The 16183-nt window shown below is 29.3% G+C and overlaps 1 protein-coding gene across 1 annotated transcript; it reads left to right on the top strand.

Annotated features, from left to right (window-relative positions):
- The first annotated feature begins 9374 nt into the window (after window positions 1–9374).
- LOC112735848 (casparian strip membrane protein 5) lies at window positions 9375–13095 on the top strand. Its single transcript, XM_025785319.3, has 3 exons — window positions 9375–9780; window positions 10077–10200; window positions 12693–13095. Exons 1-3 carry the CDS (start codon window positions 9452–9454, stop codon window positions 12906–12908), a joined length of 669 nt encoding a protein of 222 aa, XP_025641104.1. The 5' UTR covers window positions 9375–9451; the 3' UTR covers window positions 12909–13095.
- The last annotated feature ends 3088 nt before the right edge of the window (window positions 13096–16183 follow it).

A 16183-nucleotide genomic window follows, 5' to 3' on the forward strand; every position in this document is an offset into this window, starting at 1 on the left:
AATCACAAGACATGTTATCTTTGATGAGAGTAGGTTCCGTTACACTGAGATGTTCTCTCATCCACCAAATTCTTCTAAAGTTCAGTTCTCACATCCCACATTCTCTATTTCTTTTCCAATTTGATAGCTTGGTCGAGTAAGAAATAGGCTTCGGTCAGTAGGTCCAGTACTGAAGTTGAGTATAGGGGACTAGCTGCTGTGGATACTGAGTTAATTTGGGTTCAAAACCTTCTCCAAGAACTTCACATATCATCATCAAGCATTCCAGTTCTCTACTGTGACAATATTAGCATTGTTCTTCTTGCAGCAAACCCACTATTACACAGCCGCACTAAGTATTTTGAGATCATTTTACATTTTGTTAAGGAGAGATAGAGTTAACCAAAATCAACTAAAAGTGGTGCATATAAATGTTGTTTATCAAGTGGCTAACATATTTACTATGCCGTTGACAGTTAATCCCTTTGAAAAATTTAAGTCCAAACTCAAGATAATTTCCAAAATTTTCTTGAATTTGAGGGAGCGTAAGAAAGACAAATGTGATAATAAACTAATTGAAAAAACTATATATCAAGATGAAGTAATAACTTGATCAACGTGTAAGTTTGTTAGAGTCTTATGTATGTATAGGTTTGTTAGTCCAGTTGTAATTAGTTAGTGATTAATTTTAAAAAATTTGTTAGAATCTTACGTAATTCTTGTGGTTTAATCTTTCTTATATAAGGCATGTCAGGTTATTATTAAACTTAAACTTAATTCACATTTTTAATACAATTTTTTTATGTTTTTGATTTATGCTATCTCTTTTAAAGCACCCTCACTCTTTAATTCTCATTACACAAATTGTGAGAAGGGATGGCTCTGCGACACTGAAAGGAAATCGAAGGGACAAAAAATAGTTAGTATAGATTTAGTTAGGTTTTAGCGAGTGTTTCTAATGGAAAAAATCTCTCTATGCTTTCTAGAATTATTTTTTGGGTTTACATGGTGTATGTTAGTAGGGAGCTTCTATGATATCTATTCTTAATATATAAAAGTAGGTACATAGGTTTACCCACATTACTTCTAAGTTATTTCTCTTCTTTTACTTACGTCATATCAACACTATCGCTTACTTGGCAAAATTTTAGAATCCACCACTCAAATCTTGCCAAATCAACTTTTATTTTTAAATAAAAAAAAACTATTATTATTCAATTGAAACATCAAGTACTAATTAAATGCAATAAACATACATTAAAAGTGTCATAATAATAATAATTGTAAAAAATTTCACTTACAAATATTCAAATTCTACAACTTATACATATTAAGACTTTACTATTTTTCATTTCTTAATCTCTCATACTAATTGTCAAAAATTTTTTAAATTTAATATAATATTTTTATATATTTTTCATTCTTATTTATTTATTTTTTTAATTATTTACAAACAAAAAAATCGTAAAAAAGACAAAGTGTAGCCATTAATGCAAATCGAAAAATGAAAAAAAAATGAAAATGCAGTTTTGTATAACTCTAATATAAATAATCTGTCTTTTTTAAAAATAAATAAATTTAAAATCTATTTATAATATATTCTCTAAAATATTTTTAATATAATATTTATTAAAATATACTATATAATATAAATAATCTATTTCTCCGCGCATTACGCGGGTATCACTCTAGTTGAAAGAAAGATCCTTCAACAACGGCTGACGCTAATGTTATTTAGTGGGACAAATACGTATTTTATTGAAGTGTTTTATTATTTTTGAAACTGCAGTTGGTGGCAGATGATTCAGTATCGGGTCTCACATTTAGTCATAGTGTGTCATAAATTGTGGTAAGAAATATATTAAGATATAATGAAAACTTTGATTTAGAAAAATAAATTTAATATGATAATGACATTTTTTGTTTGTTTATTCGAAATGGACGTATCACGTATGTCAAGACATTGTATGGGCCAAAGTTGCGCAAGTTAAAAAATGTTGGATCATTGTTGTCTTAAGAAGCATAAAAGTAATTTTTTGAATGACAAAAAAGAAATGAATCTAATCCAATATTTAAAAAAAACAAATGAGTTAAGAAATTTAAATTTTTTAAAATATGTACTAATGTTTAAAAATCCAGTAATAAAGAATAACAGTCCCGAACAGTATATTCTTATTATATGGTCCTTCTAATGATATTTCATAATTGAAAATTACATTTAATTTATATATCGAAAAATATTTCCATCTCAAATTTCACATAATATTTTATTAACATTATTGTAATGACATTTTATATTTTATAACAATTTTAAAATTTTATTACACTTGAATATAATATTTTACAATTTCTTACAATTATTTTTAATAACTATTAAAAAAATAATACATAAAAACCCTAATAATTTATTTCTAATTTTTTAATATCTAAAATTTCGAAACCATATTTTACCATCTCATATGGCTGATGTACTTGTAATTATAACTCCCATTATTAACTATATTTTATTTTGTAATTTTTTTTTAATTTATTAGACTATATATATATATATAGGTATGAAAGAAAAATATATTAATTACATTACATTTTCAGTTACATCTTTAGATAGAACATAAATTTAATAAATTTGGTCCAACCTAAATTTTTTCTATCTTTTTTTCTTTTTTGGTAAGTAAATTTTTTCTATCTTTATTTTTTATCTTTTCTTCATACAAAAATTATTCCAAAACTGTAGACATAACCCAAAATTCTTCCCGGCCTGTTTTTTTGTTGATCAAGAAAATTTGCCCAGGTCCGAAATTCAAAACCAAAACATAAGATCCTCCAGACTTAAAATAAAAATTATTATAATTACTTTGGCTAACTAAAATCATTAGTGTTACTTATAATACACATCTTTTAAAATTGGAGGACCCACAACAGAACTCTCCTGGTACAAGCTACAACTAAGAGTGTTTATGGGTCGGGTGAAACCGGGTTTGATGTGACTCAGATCTGATCCGAAATATATACTGGGTCTATTTATTAGACCCGAACTCAGCCCTAAACCCGATAAAACTTACACATTTTTGGGCCACGATTATATCGAGTAAAAATTGGGTGAAATTCACTTAGAAAAATATTATTTAACATGGTAAAATTCACTTAGAAAAATATAACAAGAATCAACTCTTTTCTAAAATTAAAGCATAACTACAATCAATACTAATATTGTCTAATAATACCAAATATTTAAATTAATATAAATAACACAATATTATGCATTAGTCTAAAGTCTTATGCATTTTAAACATAAAACATTAACTTATAGTTTTATAAGGACTAATAACACAAAATATTAAGGTTTACAATACTTAAATTCCACATAAGAATAGCCATCATCCATCACTAATAACACAAAATATTAATTATGTATAATGACTGTTCATACCCTGGGTCGAGATGTCCGACTCGGGATGATCGACAACAAGCCAACCGACCTCTTCAGGTAAGGACTATCCGACCTCTTCTCCAAGAGCTCGGCCAAATCACTACAGAGGCCCAAGAAGGCCCAAACGAAGGAACACAGCCCAAATCTAAAGGCAGCCAAAGCCTAGAAAGATAAGGGCGGTTCCTTTAAAAGATAGGATGACTTCACTCAAAGATAAGATAACTACTTTATCTCCAGAAAAGGTCACTCCACACCATTATAAATACACTAGAGCACCCGGGTATAACTCATACTCTGATTCTACTAAAACCCTGCTTAATACCCTTGCTAACTTAAGCATCGGAGTCCCTTGCAGGTACCACCACCCTCCGGTGACAAAGGATCAGCAGCATTGCCAGTTCAACAAGTCGGACACGACAGCTCCAGCCACCGCCCACAAGTCGGACACGTCATCTCCGACCAGCATAGAAGATCTCGTCCGAGATCGACCTACAGTTTCAAGTAACCCTCGGAACAATGACCGAGCCACCAGGTCGAGTTCGGGTGACCCGAGCTATGGCTTGGACCCGACCCGAAATAATGACCGGGTCTATTTTTGAGACCCTTATCCGACCCTAAATCCGGTGAAATCACATCAAATTAGCCCCTAAAAAGTTTGGGGCCAGGCCGAATCTTCGGGTCGAACCGGGCCATAAAGATCCCTAGCTACAACGATCGGATAACACTCATCCATAAATAAAATATGACTTCAAACAGGGTATCAGCAAGTGCTGAAGGATCTTTTTTTTTAGCACGTTAAAAATTTTCCATGCTAGTATTGTTTTATTTTGGCGAAACCTAGTGCACTTTAAATAAAGTAGAGAGTGCAACACTCTTTAAGAGTTAACTTATTATTAAAAATTATCAGATAAATTAAATTTATTTATTATTATTATTATTTTTTTTATTGTCGTGAGCTGAACAAACAAATTGATACAGACAAAAAAACTAATCCCCTCTTTCAAACACCAGAAAAGTACTCAAAAACTTGATGGAATTCCTCTATTACTCTATTACTAACGATGTGATGTCTTCAAATATCTTCACTGTTGGTACTTTCACTATTGTTCTGGCCGGCGATAAATTTAAACGTTAGTTAGAGTCGATTTTATGCATGCATGTCAGCCACCCAATAAATCGAATCAGTTACAATGGAGATTTAAAATTCGAATGTATGTATCTCATTCGATTTATATAGAAATATATACTTGGGTGATCTGTATAATGTTTTTTTTTTTGGTGAATTGTGTAATATTGTTTTAGGTTTGGTTTAATTATACATTTTATCCTTATATTTAATAGTATAATTTTGTTTCACACAAAATAAAATTATTATATGTTTGTTTGCTTTTTAAGTGAGTATATATATATATATATATATATATATATATTTTGTTGAGTTAAGAAATTAACTAAATTAATTAGTGATGACAAACATTATTTTTGGGCAAAATAAATAATTAGTGTTGATTAATTATATTTACTTATTACTAATTGTTTATTGTTGCAGGCCAAAATTCTATAGCCCAAATGGAATGAAAAGAAATCAGCAAGGATGATGGGCTGAAAGCAAAAATCAGAAGCCCAAGAAAAAGCAAAGAAAGAAGCCAAAGGAATCGGATGGGCCAAACGGGTTACATGAACCAAACCGATCCAAGCCCGTATCCATCCCACAAAGCTTCTCTTGTAAGATTGAAGTCTTCACTCTTTCATTGTGCAATGTTCCTCTCCTCTCTGACCAAGTCAAATCAGAACTTCAGAAAAATAAGAAAGAGAAAGAGAGAGAGCTTCTTCACCAAGCTAGTCACCAAAGAAGCAAGAGAGAAAAGGATTAAACTTGAAACATAGAAATCTAAATCAGAAAATCCAAACCAAATAAAGCTTAGGTTATAGGTAAATCATTTCCTCATACATGCAACTCGACTTCATCTCTTCTTCCCAACTCTCTGCTCTATTCGAAATGGGATACAAGGGAAAGAGGATTTCTGTTCTTCTCTGCTGTGTATCTACGGTCTTAAACATGACTTGGGGACCAAGTTGGTTTTCAAGGGTTCAGATCAAGTTGACCATTAGAAGATTTCTATGGTTGCTGCTGTATGGCTTTCGGTCAAGATGAAGAAGTCAGAAGCAAAGTTTCTACTCTAAGGTTTAATGAGAAAAAGTGATTCTGTGGGTTGGTGAAGCTCAAGGCTCAAGGTCAGACCTTGGAAGAAGAACCCAGCAACATGCAAGGAGATAAATGAAGCTTGCTGTTCATTCAGAATGCAAGGAGAGAAAACCAGAGTGTGAGAACAGTGTTCTGTAAAGAAGTTCCTCTACTTGGATAATGCTTTCTTTCAAAAAAGCATTCGGCCAATACTGAAGAACTCAAGCTAAGGTTTGTGAATCTGGTTTTGCACATAGCAAAGAGGCTACTGATGAAGTCAATCTCCTTCATGTTTTACTGATTGTAATGTGCTTTTCTAAGTTTATCTTTCTGTAATTTCTTGTGAGAAAAGGCATTGTGAGAAAGATTATGAAAAAGCCATGAGTGAAAAAAGGCTGAGAGAAACACTTGAGAGAGAAGCCTAGAGTTTATTTCAGATTTCTATAGGTTGATTAAGTGTCTTGTATCTTGTACCTGTTGGGTATCCCTTTCTTAGTTGGATTAGCACTAAGAGTGAATAGTTAGGTATTAGCATAGCTAATGTCAAGTTAGGTTAGAACTTGAGTGTGAAAGGATTGGGTCAATCCTGTGAAATTGGTGTATGTAATACTATTAACTATAGTGAAATTCTTCCATAGTTGTGGAGGAGACTGGACGTAGGTTGCATAGCACAAGGCAACCGAACTAGGATATATGCTGGTATTAGCTTTTCTCTTCTCTGCTGTGTTCTGTTTTCTGATATTCATGAGACAAAAATAAATTGTCTCATAAATTTTCGCTGCTGAGTACAAACAGAATCAGAATTGAAAATTTGTTTTAAAAGGATAATAACAGCAACTTAAAAGGAAGGCATAGATTCAACCCCCCTTCTCTAAGCCTACCACAACCTTCATATATATATAATTAAATTTATATAATACAAAATCTTTTATTATTGTCTTCATATTTAATGTTATAATTTTGTTTCGTACAAAATAAAATTATTATATATTTGTTTGCTTTTTACGTGATATATATATATATATATAACACAAAATCTTTTATTATTGTGTTCATATTTAATATTATATACATAATATATATTTAATATTATTTTTTCTAAGATTCTAATATATCTTTTTTTCTGGATTTGGTATGTGAATTTTCAACTTATTTCTTATGTATTAATCATTTTAATTCTAAAGTCCAGTAATTTTTTTTTTGTACAGACATGTTATAACTTATAATTAATATTCATATGTTATTTTTTTATTTTGGACTTCAGTCCAATATCTAAAATTTACAGAAAAAATCCAAATTTTATAAAAAAAAAGTGGTTAACCTGATTAATAAATTACCTTTTTAAATTCAAACCATTCAAATAAAATATAATAAATAAAAAATTTAAATTTAACAAACTAACAAGGTGTGCAGCACTCCATAAGAACGTTTAAGAATGAGTCATAAGATATAGGATACTTTTTTATACTTATCATGATTATATATATTTTTTTGTAAATTATATAAAAAAATTGTTAAAAGTATCAAATTATTTTTATATAATAAAAGTGATATATTTTAAAAAATTAAACATGTTTATATAATTTAGTAATAAGTATATATGATATTTACTATAATTTTTATTTTCAATAACAAATTTTTACTATATTAAAGTGAATCTTAGTAAAGTGATATGTTTTCAGAGTATTATATTTTATACAATTTTATTCTTAATATTTGGTTTTGATTTTATTTTTAACATTTTAATCTGTTTCAATTATATCATTAGTTATACAACATACAATGTGTACAATGAGTTATTGAGTTACAAAATGAACATCTCTCATACTATCTAGAATAACCATCCGAGTACTAGAGATAATAAACATCTTTTTAAAAGATTAAATTAATTTTGGGTTCATCAAGAATCGAACTCTTGACCTTTCGGATCTAGCATTCTAATATCATATTATGATACCACTCATCTCAAAAACTTCAATTGATGAAAAAATGTAACATTAATGGTTATATCTCTAATACTCTATAAACCTCCATTGTACACATTGTACAAGTATTCCATTGGCTCATTATACTTTCCCTTATTACCTTTGTCCTTAATTGGAATAACCAACTTGGGATAAAAAATTATCCTTCTAAAACTTGTAAATTAAAAAATGAAACTAAGACATCGAGAGTCAAGAAAGAAATTTCACTTCTATTTCAATCTTAATTTATGTCTCTATCTCTACTGTTTTTGGCTATGTTATGTATTGTATTCGTTCTTGTTTCTGAAGAACCTTTTCAAACACGATGGGTGGATCTAGAATTTTTATTTTTGGGGTCAAAGAGTTAAGGTGTTTTATCAGTGAAGATAGAATATACACATTTTTTTGCTTAAGGAAAGTGATAAACACTAATTTGATCCCCAAAGAATAGAAATGTTAGCAATTATGTCTTTAAATGATATTTAATTAGTGAAATATATATTGGTAATAAAAAATATCAGATTTTATATGAATATTGAGGTTAAATTTCTTTTTTGAAAAAAGAGAAAAACCTCTAATTTTTTTTTTGGTCAAATTACACCATAACACACATACTTTTTTTACATGCATTTTATTTAATCGAACCTGGTAGACTTTCCAACAATAAATGCCAGTACAGCAGATCTTGCAGTGCGAGTAAATCGCTAAGTTGAAGAAGGAAACAATAAAAATAAAAGAAAGAACATTACCCAAAAAAGATTAAGAGAAAGAATGGTGACATTTGTGGTGTGAAGTAAAGTAGATCCAATGGCTTAGCTATATTGGTCAATCTTAAAGCAAGCCTAGTTCACTAGTTGGGTTAGACTGTTAAGAGTTTATGCCCATTTAAATGACAAAAACAGAGTAAGATGCTATGAAATAGGAACACTTTGTTGAGTTGTGGTGTTCACATATTGAACATATTTTGAACACGATACTCATCAATACTTGTCTGCTGTATGTGTTTAAATCTGTCTTAATAAAAAAATTAAAAAAATTTTTAGATATATTTTGATACACCTAAAATATCATTACGTGTTTTAATCTTATTCTTAATATATATTTTTAAAATAAATTTAAAATTAATATATATTATTATTTATTAAAATAAAAAATATTTTAAATATTTTATATAATTAAAAAATATTAAAAACAGTTAAAATTTTATTTTATATTTTAATATCAATAAAATATAAAAATATTATTATAATTTATGTAAAACATATTTTATATTTTATATACGTGTATCCTCATATCTTGTAAAATTTTAAAATTTGTGTGTTTACCTGTCCTAGATCGTATCAAGTCTCGTATTGATATCCGTATTCGCGCATCATAGGTGAAAATGTGAAATGAAACCATTCACAATGTCTTCTAGTATATATATGTGAAATGAAACCATTCACAATGTCTTCTAGTATATATATATCATGTAAAAATAACGAAGAAAGCAAGGCTCCCGGCCCAAATGATCAGAAAAGATATTTTAGTTAAAAAGAATGAAAAATTGCTCGTCCAAAATAAAAAATGAAAAATTCGTACAAGGGCACCCTTTTTCTTTTTGTAGAGTGGAGTAGGTTTTGAAACCTGACATGCAGACAATGCCATGATTTCCCACACCATAGAGCACTCACACAATGACACAAGTAACTAATCCATTCATTAAATTCCATCATTAATTAATGTCCCTTAATTAATTTTGAATCCCCTGATGTGTACTAATGTATAGGTATAAATACAGTCGCAAGCACGCTAATGTTAACCTACAAAACTAAGCTGCATATAAATACAGAACTAGCTTTATATAACATATTTTCTTACACTTCACGGATAGATACTTAAGAGCCTTCAAAAATGGACTCCAATAAAGAAAATGAGGTAGCTACAGTTGCAATAACAAAACCAAAGGACAGTGCCAAAGGGAAAAGTGTTAAATGGGGTGCTCCTATTTCCACAGATCAATCTTCATCATCAGTTTCCGCAAAGTCTGTTGCCGCGTTGCCAAGATCACCAGCAGCAAGGTGGAGAAAAGGCGTCGCGATAGCAGACTTTGTCTTAAGACTTGGTGTCATAGGAGCTGCTATAGGCGCCACAGTTCTGATGGGAAACAATGAGGAGGTTCTTCCATTTTTCACACAGTTTCTCCAGTTCCATGCTCAATGGTCTGACTTTCCAATGTTCCAGTATGTATATATTCATCTCATCATCTTATGTGTGGATGTTACTCTCTGTTACATTGATTAAGTCGTTATATTCTGAAGGTAAATAATACGATCTTTAATTTCTTAAATTCAGGTGATATTACAATTACATGTAGTGGTTTAAATGTTTTTGGCAATTAATTTTATTTCAACATAACTTGCATAAAAAATGTATTGATTTTCTAATATACCAGTATAGCTTTAAGAAAATCCTGTTAAAGTAAAGAGATTTTATGGCATCTCGGTAATAAAACTAAGCTTCATTGATATATGTGCAGGTTCCTTGTGGTAGCAACCGGGGTAATTAGTGGATACGCGGTTCTTTGCCTTCCGTTCTCGTATGTTTGCATTGTTCGACCATATGCTTTGGGACTAAGGCTTCTGCTTATGATCCTTGATATAGTAAGCTTCAAAGTTCAAACATGCCTAAAAAAATTCTTGGAATTAGACCGTTCCTATATATGTGGAATCAGTTAGCCTCAGTTTCGTAAAGTTTTTCGAAGAGATGTTTGTGTTTTTAAAAAGTTCAATCTCCTTATTTTGTGTTTGATAAATAAAAAAATTACGTAATTATACTTGCAGTTTTTAAAAGATCGAGATACTTTTAAAAGCACTTAAAATAGAACTTTTTAATGTTAGCTTGTGTTTTTCAAAATTTAGAAGTCTAATATAACTTCATATGTTAACTAATTTTCAACTTTAATGCTTGCATTTATGTTTATTATAGTATTTTTAAATTTTAAAACCTATTTTACCAAATACAATTGTTGTTGCTTGTGTTTATTAAAAGCAACTTTTAATTTAACTTATCAAACATAAATGCTATAACTTTTAAAAAGTCATCTTTTAAAAATTAACTTTTATAAACTACTTTTAAAAAGTAAAAGTTTTACCGAACTAAACTTTAGTATATATCCTAGCGAACAGCGAACAGCTTGCTGCACTTATTAATAACATTTTTGGTAGAAATTAGCAGTTGTCTTCGAACTAAATTAATAATTAAGAACCATTAGATAATTTAATATATTTGATTAAATTGTTATTTAACGATTTTTAATTATCAATTTCACACAAAAATAACTGCACATGAATTTTTACTAATATTTATATTAAAAGTAGCTTTTATTTTTTGTTTTTAGAGTGGCTATCCAAATGATACTCAAAAGAACAAATTAGTTTTTAATCTAAAAAATTGATAAACTTTATTTTTATCTTTTAGAATATCATTAGATCTAACAAAATAAACAGATAAGTTAATCTTTTATGTTTTAAAATTTTAGATAATTTAATCATTCAATTATAATATATTTTAAAATATTAAAAACTAATTTTTCACTTTAAAAAAAGGATGGAGACTAATTTGTGCTGTCATTTTATCAGAGACTAATTTCTATAATATATTTCAAAAATCAGAAATAAAATCTCAACCTTTTCGCTTGAAACTAATTTATGCGAACCAAAACTTTTAAGAGTCAATCTGGGATATTACTCTCTTTTTTAATCAATTTAGTAATTCAATTCTAATCAGAGATTCTTAATTTTGATGTAATATAAGAGTTTCGTGGTAATACACATTAAAATTTCAATGTGAAATACGTATAATTGATAATTATATTCATACATATTGAACTTTTATCATACTCGTTTGTATAAATAGAGAATTGTTTAAAACCAAAATGAACAACACAATTTAAAGTCTATTCAAAGTTTTTTTTTCTCTCTCGAAAGGACATTAATCAAAAGTGTGTTTACATATAGTGTTTATTACTTGGGGTTTTATCCCTTGCTTTTATTGTTATCTTTAGTAAGTTTGGATGAGACAATATATTTAGATTCAACTAACTTGTGTTCTAAAAGTACCTTTTAAAAATATAATAATAGAAATTTTTTAATATTTTTGATGTATTCAATACATTAAACTTCAATACATTAAAAACGTAAAACAAATTAATTTTTGTAATAATAATTTTTATAAAACCTACATCTTTAGGGCACAAGTTAGTAAGACTAGGAATATTAACTTGATTATCTCTCGAATACTACTCTGATTCAATTATATTAATTTTAAACTTGATGGATAAATTGGATCTGACGCAATTAAACCCGATTTTAATTGGTTCGAATATGGGTTATAAAATTACGAAACTCAGACCAAACAATCTAATTATCCAATTAGTTTAATATTAATTAAAAAATAAATATAATCTAATAATATATATGTAAATTTATCTCTTAATTATAAAATATTTTAAATTATGATAGTTATTTAAGTTTGAATCGATAATGTATTATTTTTTTATATTATTATTATATATCTATAGTATTTAAATGAATTTTTTTTTTATTTTTTTAGTTTAATTTTCAATCGGATATCTAATTATCCGAACCGATCTAATTTGGATTTAATCGATTCGAATCAGTTCGAATTTACTCACTAAAAATCACAAATCTAAATCAATTCGAACCAATTAAAATTTAATCAATTTGGTTCTCATTTTTTCTAAATTCAAACCAACTCAACTAGTAAATACCCCTTAACAAAACCGTATATATTTCTATATTGACTAAGTATGTGGTAGGTGTATTCTCTTCTCTTATTTTTATGTCTGCATACTTGCGCGGCAACAACGGCTTCTTTAAGCATTTATGTAATCTTTCTATCAGTATAATTGAAGGAATGAAAATGTTTGGGGCTAAAATTTGAGGCTAAAGGTAGTCATAATTTTTTTTATTTGTATTTATATTAAATACTGTTAAAATTAATAATATATAATATTAAATATTTTGTAATATAAATATTAAATTAAATAAAATAATTTTAGATTATTATTTTTGTAATATTATTCTAGAAAGAAATTGAAAATAACTAGGAGTGAATTTGGAACTTAATTCAGGTAATGATGGGTCTAATCACAACAGCTGCTGCAGCTGGTGGTGGCATAGTGTACTTATCTCATAATGGGAGTCAACATGCAAATTGGATAGCAATATGTCAAGGATACGCCAATTTCTGCCAAACTGCTAGCGAGTCTGTGGTGCTTTCCTTTGTTGCCGCATTTTTCTTCATGTGTTTGGTTCCACTCTCTGCGTTGGCTCTTAAGAGGAATTGACCCCGCCCCAAGTCTCGTGTTATTGCATGATGCTCACTGTGTCGAGTGTTAATCGAAGTTACTATTGATTCCTCTAAAAAGTGAGATATATAAAGTAAAATGTTAAAGTACCATCATAATTTATAGAATAAGGTATATTGTTGAATTACTAAAAATTAAATAACTACATAAAAAATTAAATATTAACGATTAAGTGATGATTAAAAATAATAAATTTTAATGTCTCTTAATATTTTTTATATATAAATTAAGAAGAATTTTAAATATTTTTAAAATATCGGTGTTTTAATAATTTGATTGTTGATTTCAATTATATAAAATATAAAATATATTAATTAAAATCAACAGTTAAAATAATTAAAATACTGATATTTTAAAAATATTTAAAAATTTTATTGTAAATTAAATCTATGCTTGTATGTAAAAGAATAATAATAGGGACTTTAAAAGTATTATCTTGTATGTCTATACGTATAACTGCCGGTGTAAATTACTAATTAAAAATATGTGGGTATTTAGTGAGTTCTCTCACTTTTTAAAAGTTTGGTTTAATTTTCTCCCTTTTTTTTCTCACTATTATGAGAAATTAAGAAGGCCATTCTTCCATATCCCAATTAATTTAGAGTTTTTAATTGATATTATTTAAAATCAAACATGTAATAATTTAAGATTATATTTGAACAAATAATTAAATTATACTTTAAATACTAATAATTATATTTTTTTATAGTTTCACCTCAAATACTATTAATTTAAAAAATATATCATATATTATTTTATACTAAAATATCCTTTTAACTTATTATAAAATAAAAATCGCAAGCAATGTCTCTTAAATTTTGTTAGGGTTTCACCTCAAGAAATGGATCTAATGCAACAAAACACGATAAAAAGTCAAGACTTGAATCCCGATCTAAACTAACAAAGAAATTGCATGAAAGTGGTGGCGAATAAGACCAGCTGATTGGAGAACATACCAAAAGTGTCATATAAGAATTTCTTTCTCTCTTCACTAGGGATCATGTTGAAGGAGAAAGAGGATTCTATTGAAGATGTTGATGTGCATCCGAAAGACAAATGGTATCAAGGGGATAAACCCTTTGACCCATGTCCAATCATTCCAATTTTTAAAGCAGATTTTGATGAGTGGTGCAACCCGTGGCACGCTGCTCTCATTGTCAAGATTCTTGGCAAGAGAATCTATTTAGGATTCATGAAATAATGACTCAATAGAAATTTGGTGAGAAAATATAAGATTAACATTATTAATATAGACCGTGATTATTTTTTGGTTTATTTTTCAAGTAAAGACTATTACTCGCACGTCTTGTTTGGTAGACCATGGATGGTTGTGGGACATTATTTGATAGTTCAGAGATAGAGATCATTTTTCTTGACGTCTGAGAGTGAAATAAAGAAGATTGCATCATGGATCAAGACTCCTAATCTTCCAACGGAGCTCTATAACCATCATTATTTCTTGTGGCATGTGGATTCGGTGAGAGGAACTATAGTAAAGATTGATAAAACTACATTGATAATATTAAATATGAAAGGCTTCATTTCATCTGTTTTAATTGTGAAAAATATGGTCATAGAAGTGACGAATGCACTGAACCGGTGATGGGCTTTGAAAGACTATCGTAGATGGAGGGTACATGAGTGGTGGAGGCCGTCGAAGGAAGAGCATCGACTAATACTATTGCCAACCCCGAGGATATTCAAGAAAAGTTAGGATCGATGGGTGAACATAAGGCTAATCAAGACCCACCCAATTTCAGGCCATGGATGATGGTGAGACGACCAATTAGAAAAAATAAGAGAGATTGATACCACCAACGGAAGGTCTCGTTTTGGTGAATGAATCCCTTGATAGTAGGGAACAAAATAATGGAAACCCAAATAAAAATCATGAGGCAAGATCAAGATGTAATATCTTGGATGAGGAAAATCCAGAAGATGCGTGTGATACGGAGGTGGAAGCTAAGCATGCAAGTAATTCAAATGAAGGGAATGGATCATCTCAATTTTTTTTAACAATTGAGGGAGTAAAGTGTAACCTCCCACCATTAATTTTATAAGTGGGACCAAGAATAAATATGAGAGAGAATAATGAAAGATTAGAGATCACACTTTATACTCTTAATTCTTTTAACAATTGAGGGAGTAAAATGTAAAGTGTAACAATTGAGACCTCCCACCATTAATTTTATAAGTGGGACCAAAAATAAATATAAGAGAGAAAATAATGAAAGATTAGAGATCATATTTTACACTATTAATTTTTTTAACAATTGAGAGGATCCATTCCCTCCAAATGAAGATGTGAATGTAAATAATAACATGCAAAATGGGCTTGTCAAAGAGAAACTCAAACTGATCCAAAACATAGCAGCATGGTCTAAAAAAGAGTGCTCAAAAGGAGTTGGCAAAAATTCCTAACATACCAAAAAGACCTTACGACTACAGATTGGGCCAATATGCCAAAATAGGCTTCAAGAGGAAACAAAAGAATGCTAATAACGGCCCATGATTTTGGAAGTTGATGCCTAAGTATCTTTAGTTATTTTTAGTTTTTTTTTTTCATTTGTTTTCCCATATTCAAATCAAATTTCTTATGTTATTAGTGAAGTTTTAATGACTAATCATATGTTTAGAGTTGTGTTAGAACGATTGTGTTTTCAATATATAATTAAGCAAATCAGAATGAAATTTAAAAGAAAACACATGTATACTTCAAGGGAAGTTGGAGCAAGGCTCAAGGAAGTCAAGTCCAACGCCTAAACTCTAAGTTGGATGCCCAACTTCCAAGACCAACTCCAAGGAAGTGGCACCCATCGCCCTATCCTCAATCCCAACACCTAATTTGGGCGCTCAACTCCTCCATCCTCAAGTCTAGCGCCTTAGTGCCTGGGGGAAGGCAAAGTGGTTGGTGCCTAACTCCAGGGAGTGGCGCCCAGCGCCAACAATTCACAAGAACTAAACCAACTCCCAGAAAGCTTCAATTCAAGTCAAGATTCAAGAGTTAAATGATTAGTTAGCAACAACCTCTTCGAGAAAGATAAGATTTGGTTGTTAAGATTTAGATTAGATTAGATTTAAATTATTGTTTTCAATTTGAATAAGTCGTTATCTCATCATCCTAGAGATAAGATGAGATTTAGTTTTTGAATTTGAATTCCAGTTGGGACTTAGGATATAAATAAGTGAACGTATGATTCACAAAAGGATCATCCAGGATCTAGGATCCTCGGATCCTGATCATCATCTAGCAT

This window comes from Arachis hypogaea, chromosome 13 (genome assembly GCF_003086295.3).
Source record: "Arachis hypogaea cultivar Tifrunner chromosome 13, arahy.Tifrunner.gnm2.J5K5, whole genome shotgun sequence".
Classification (NCBI taxonomy): domain Eukaryota; kingdom Viridiplantae; phylum Streptophyta; class Magnoliopsida; order Fabales; family Fabaceae; genus Arachis; species Arachis hypogaea.

Excerpts from the sequence above, each read along its gene's own strand:
- LOC112735848 (XM_025785319.3), top strand. The coding sequence starts at position 9,452 with ATGGACTCCAATAAAGAAAATGAGGTAGCTACAGTTGCAATAACAAAA. Across the intron at positions 9,781-10,076 it reads TCTGACTTTCCAATGTTCCA|GTTCCTTGTGGTAGCAACCG; the intron begins GTATGTATATAT and ends ATATATGTGCAG. Across the intron at positions 10,201-12,692 it reads TGCTTATGATCCTTGATATA|GTAATGATGGGTCTAATCAC; the intron begins GTAAGCTTCAAA and ends AACTTAATTCAG.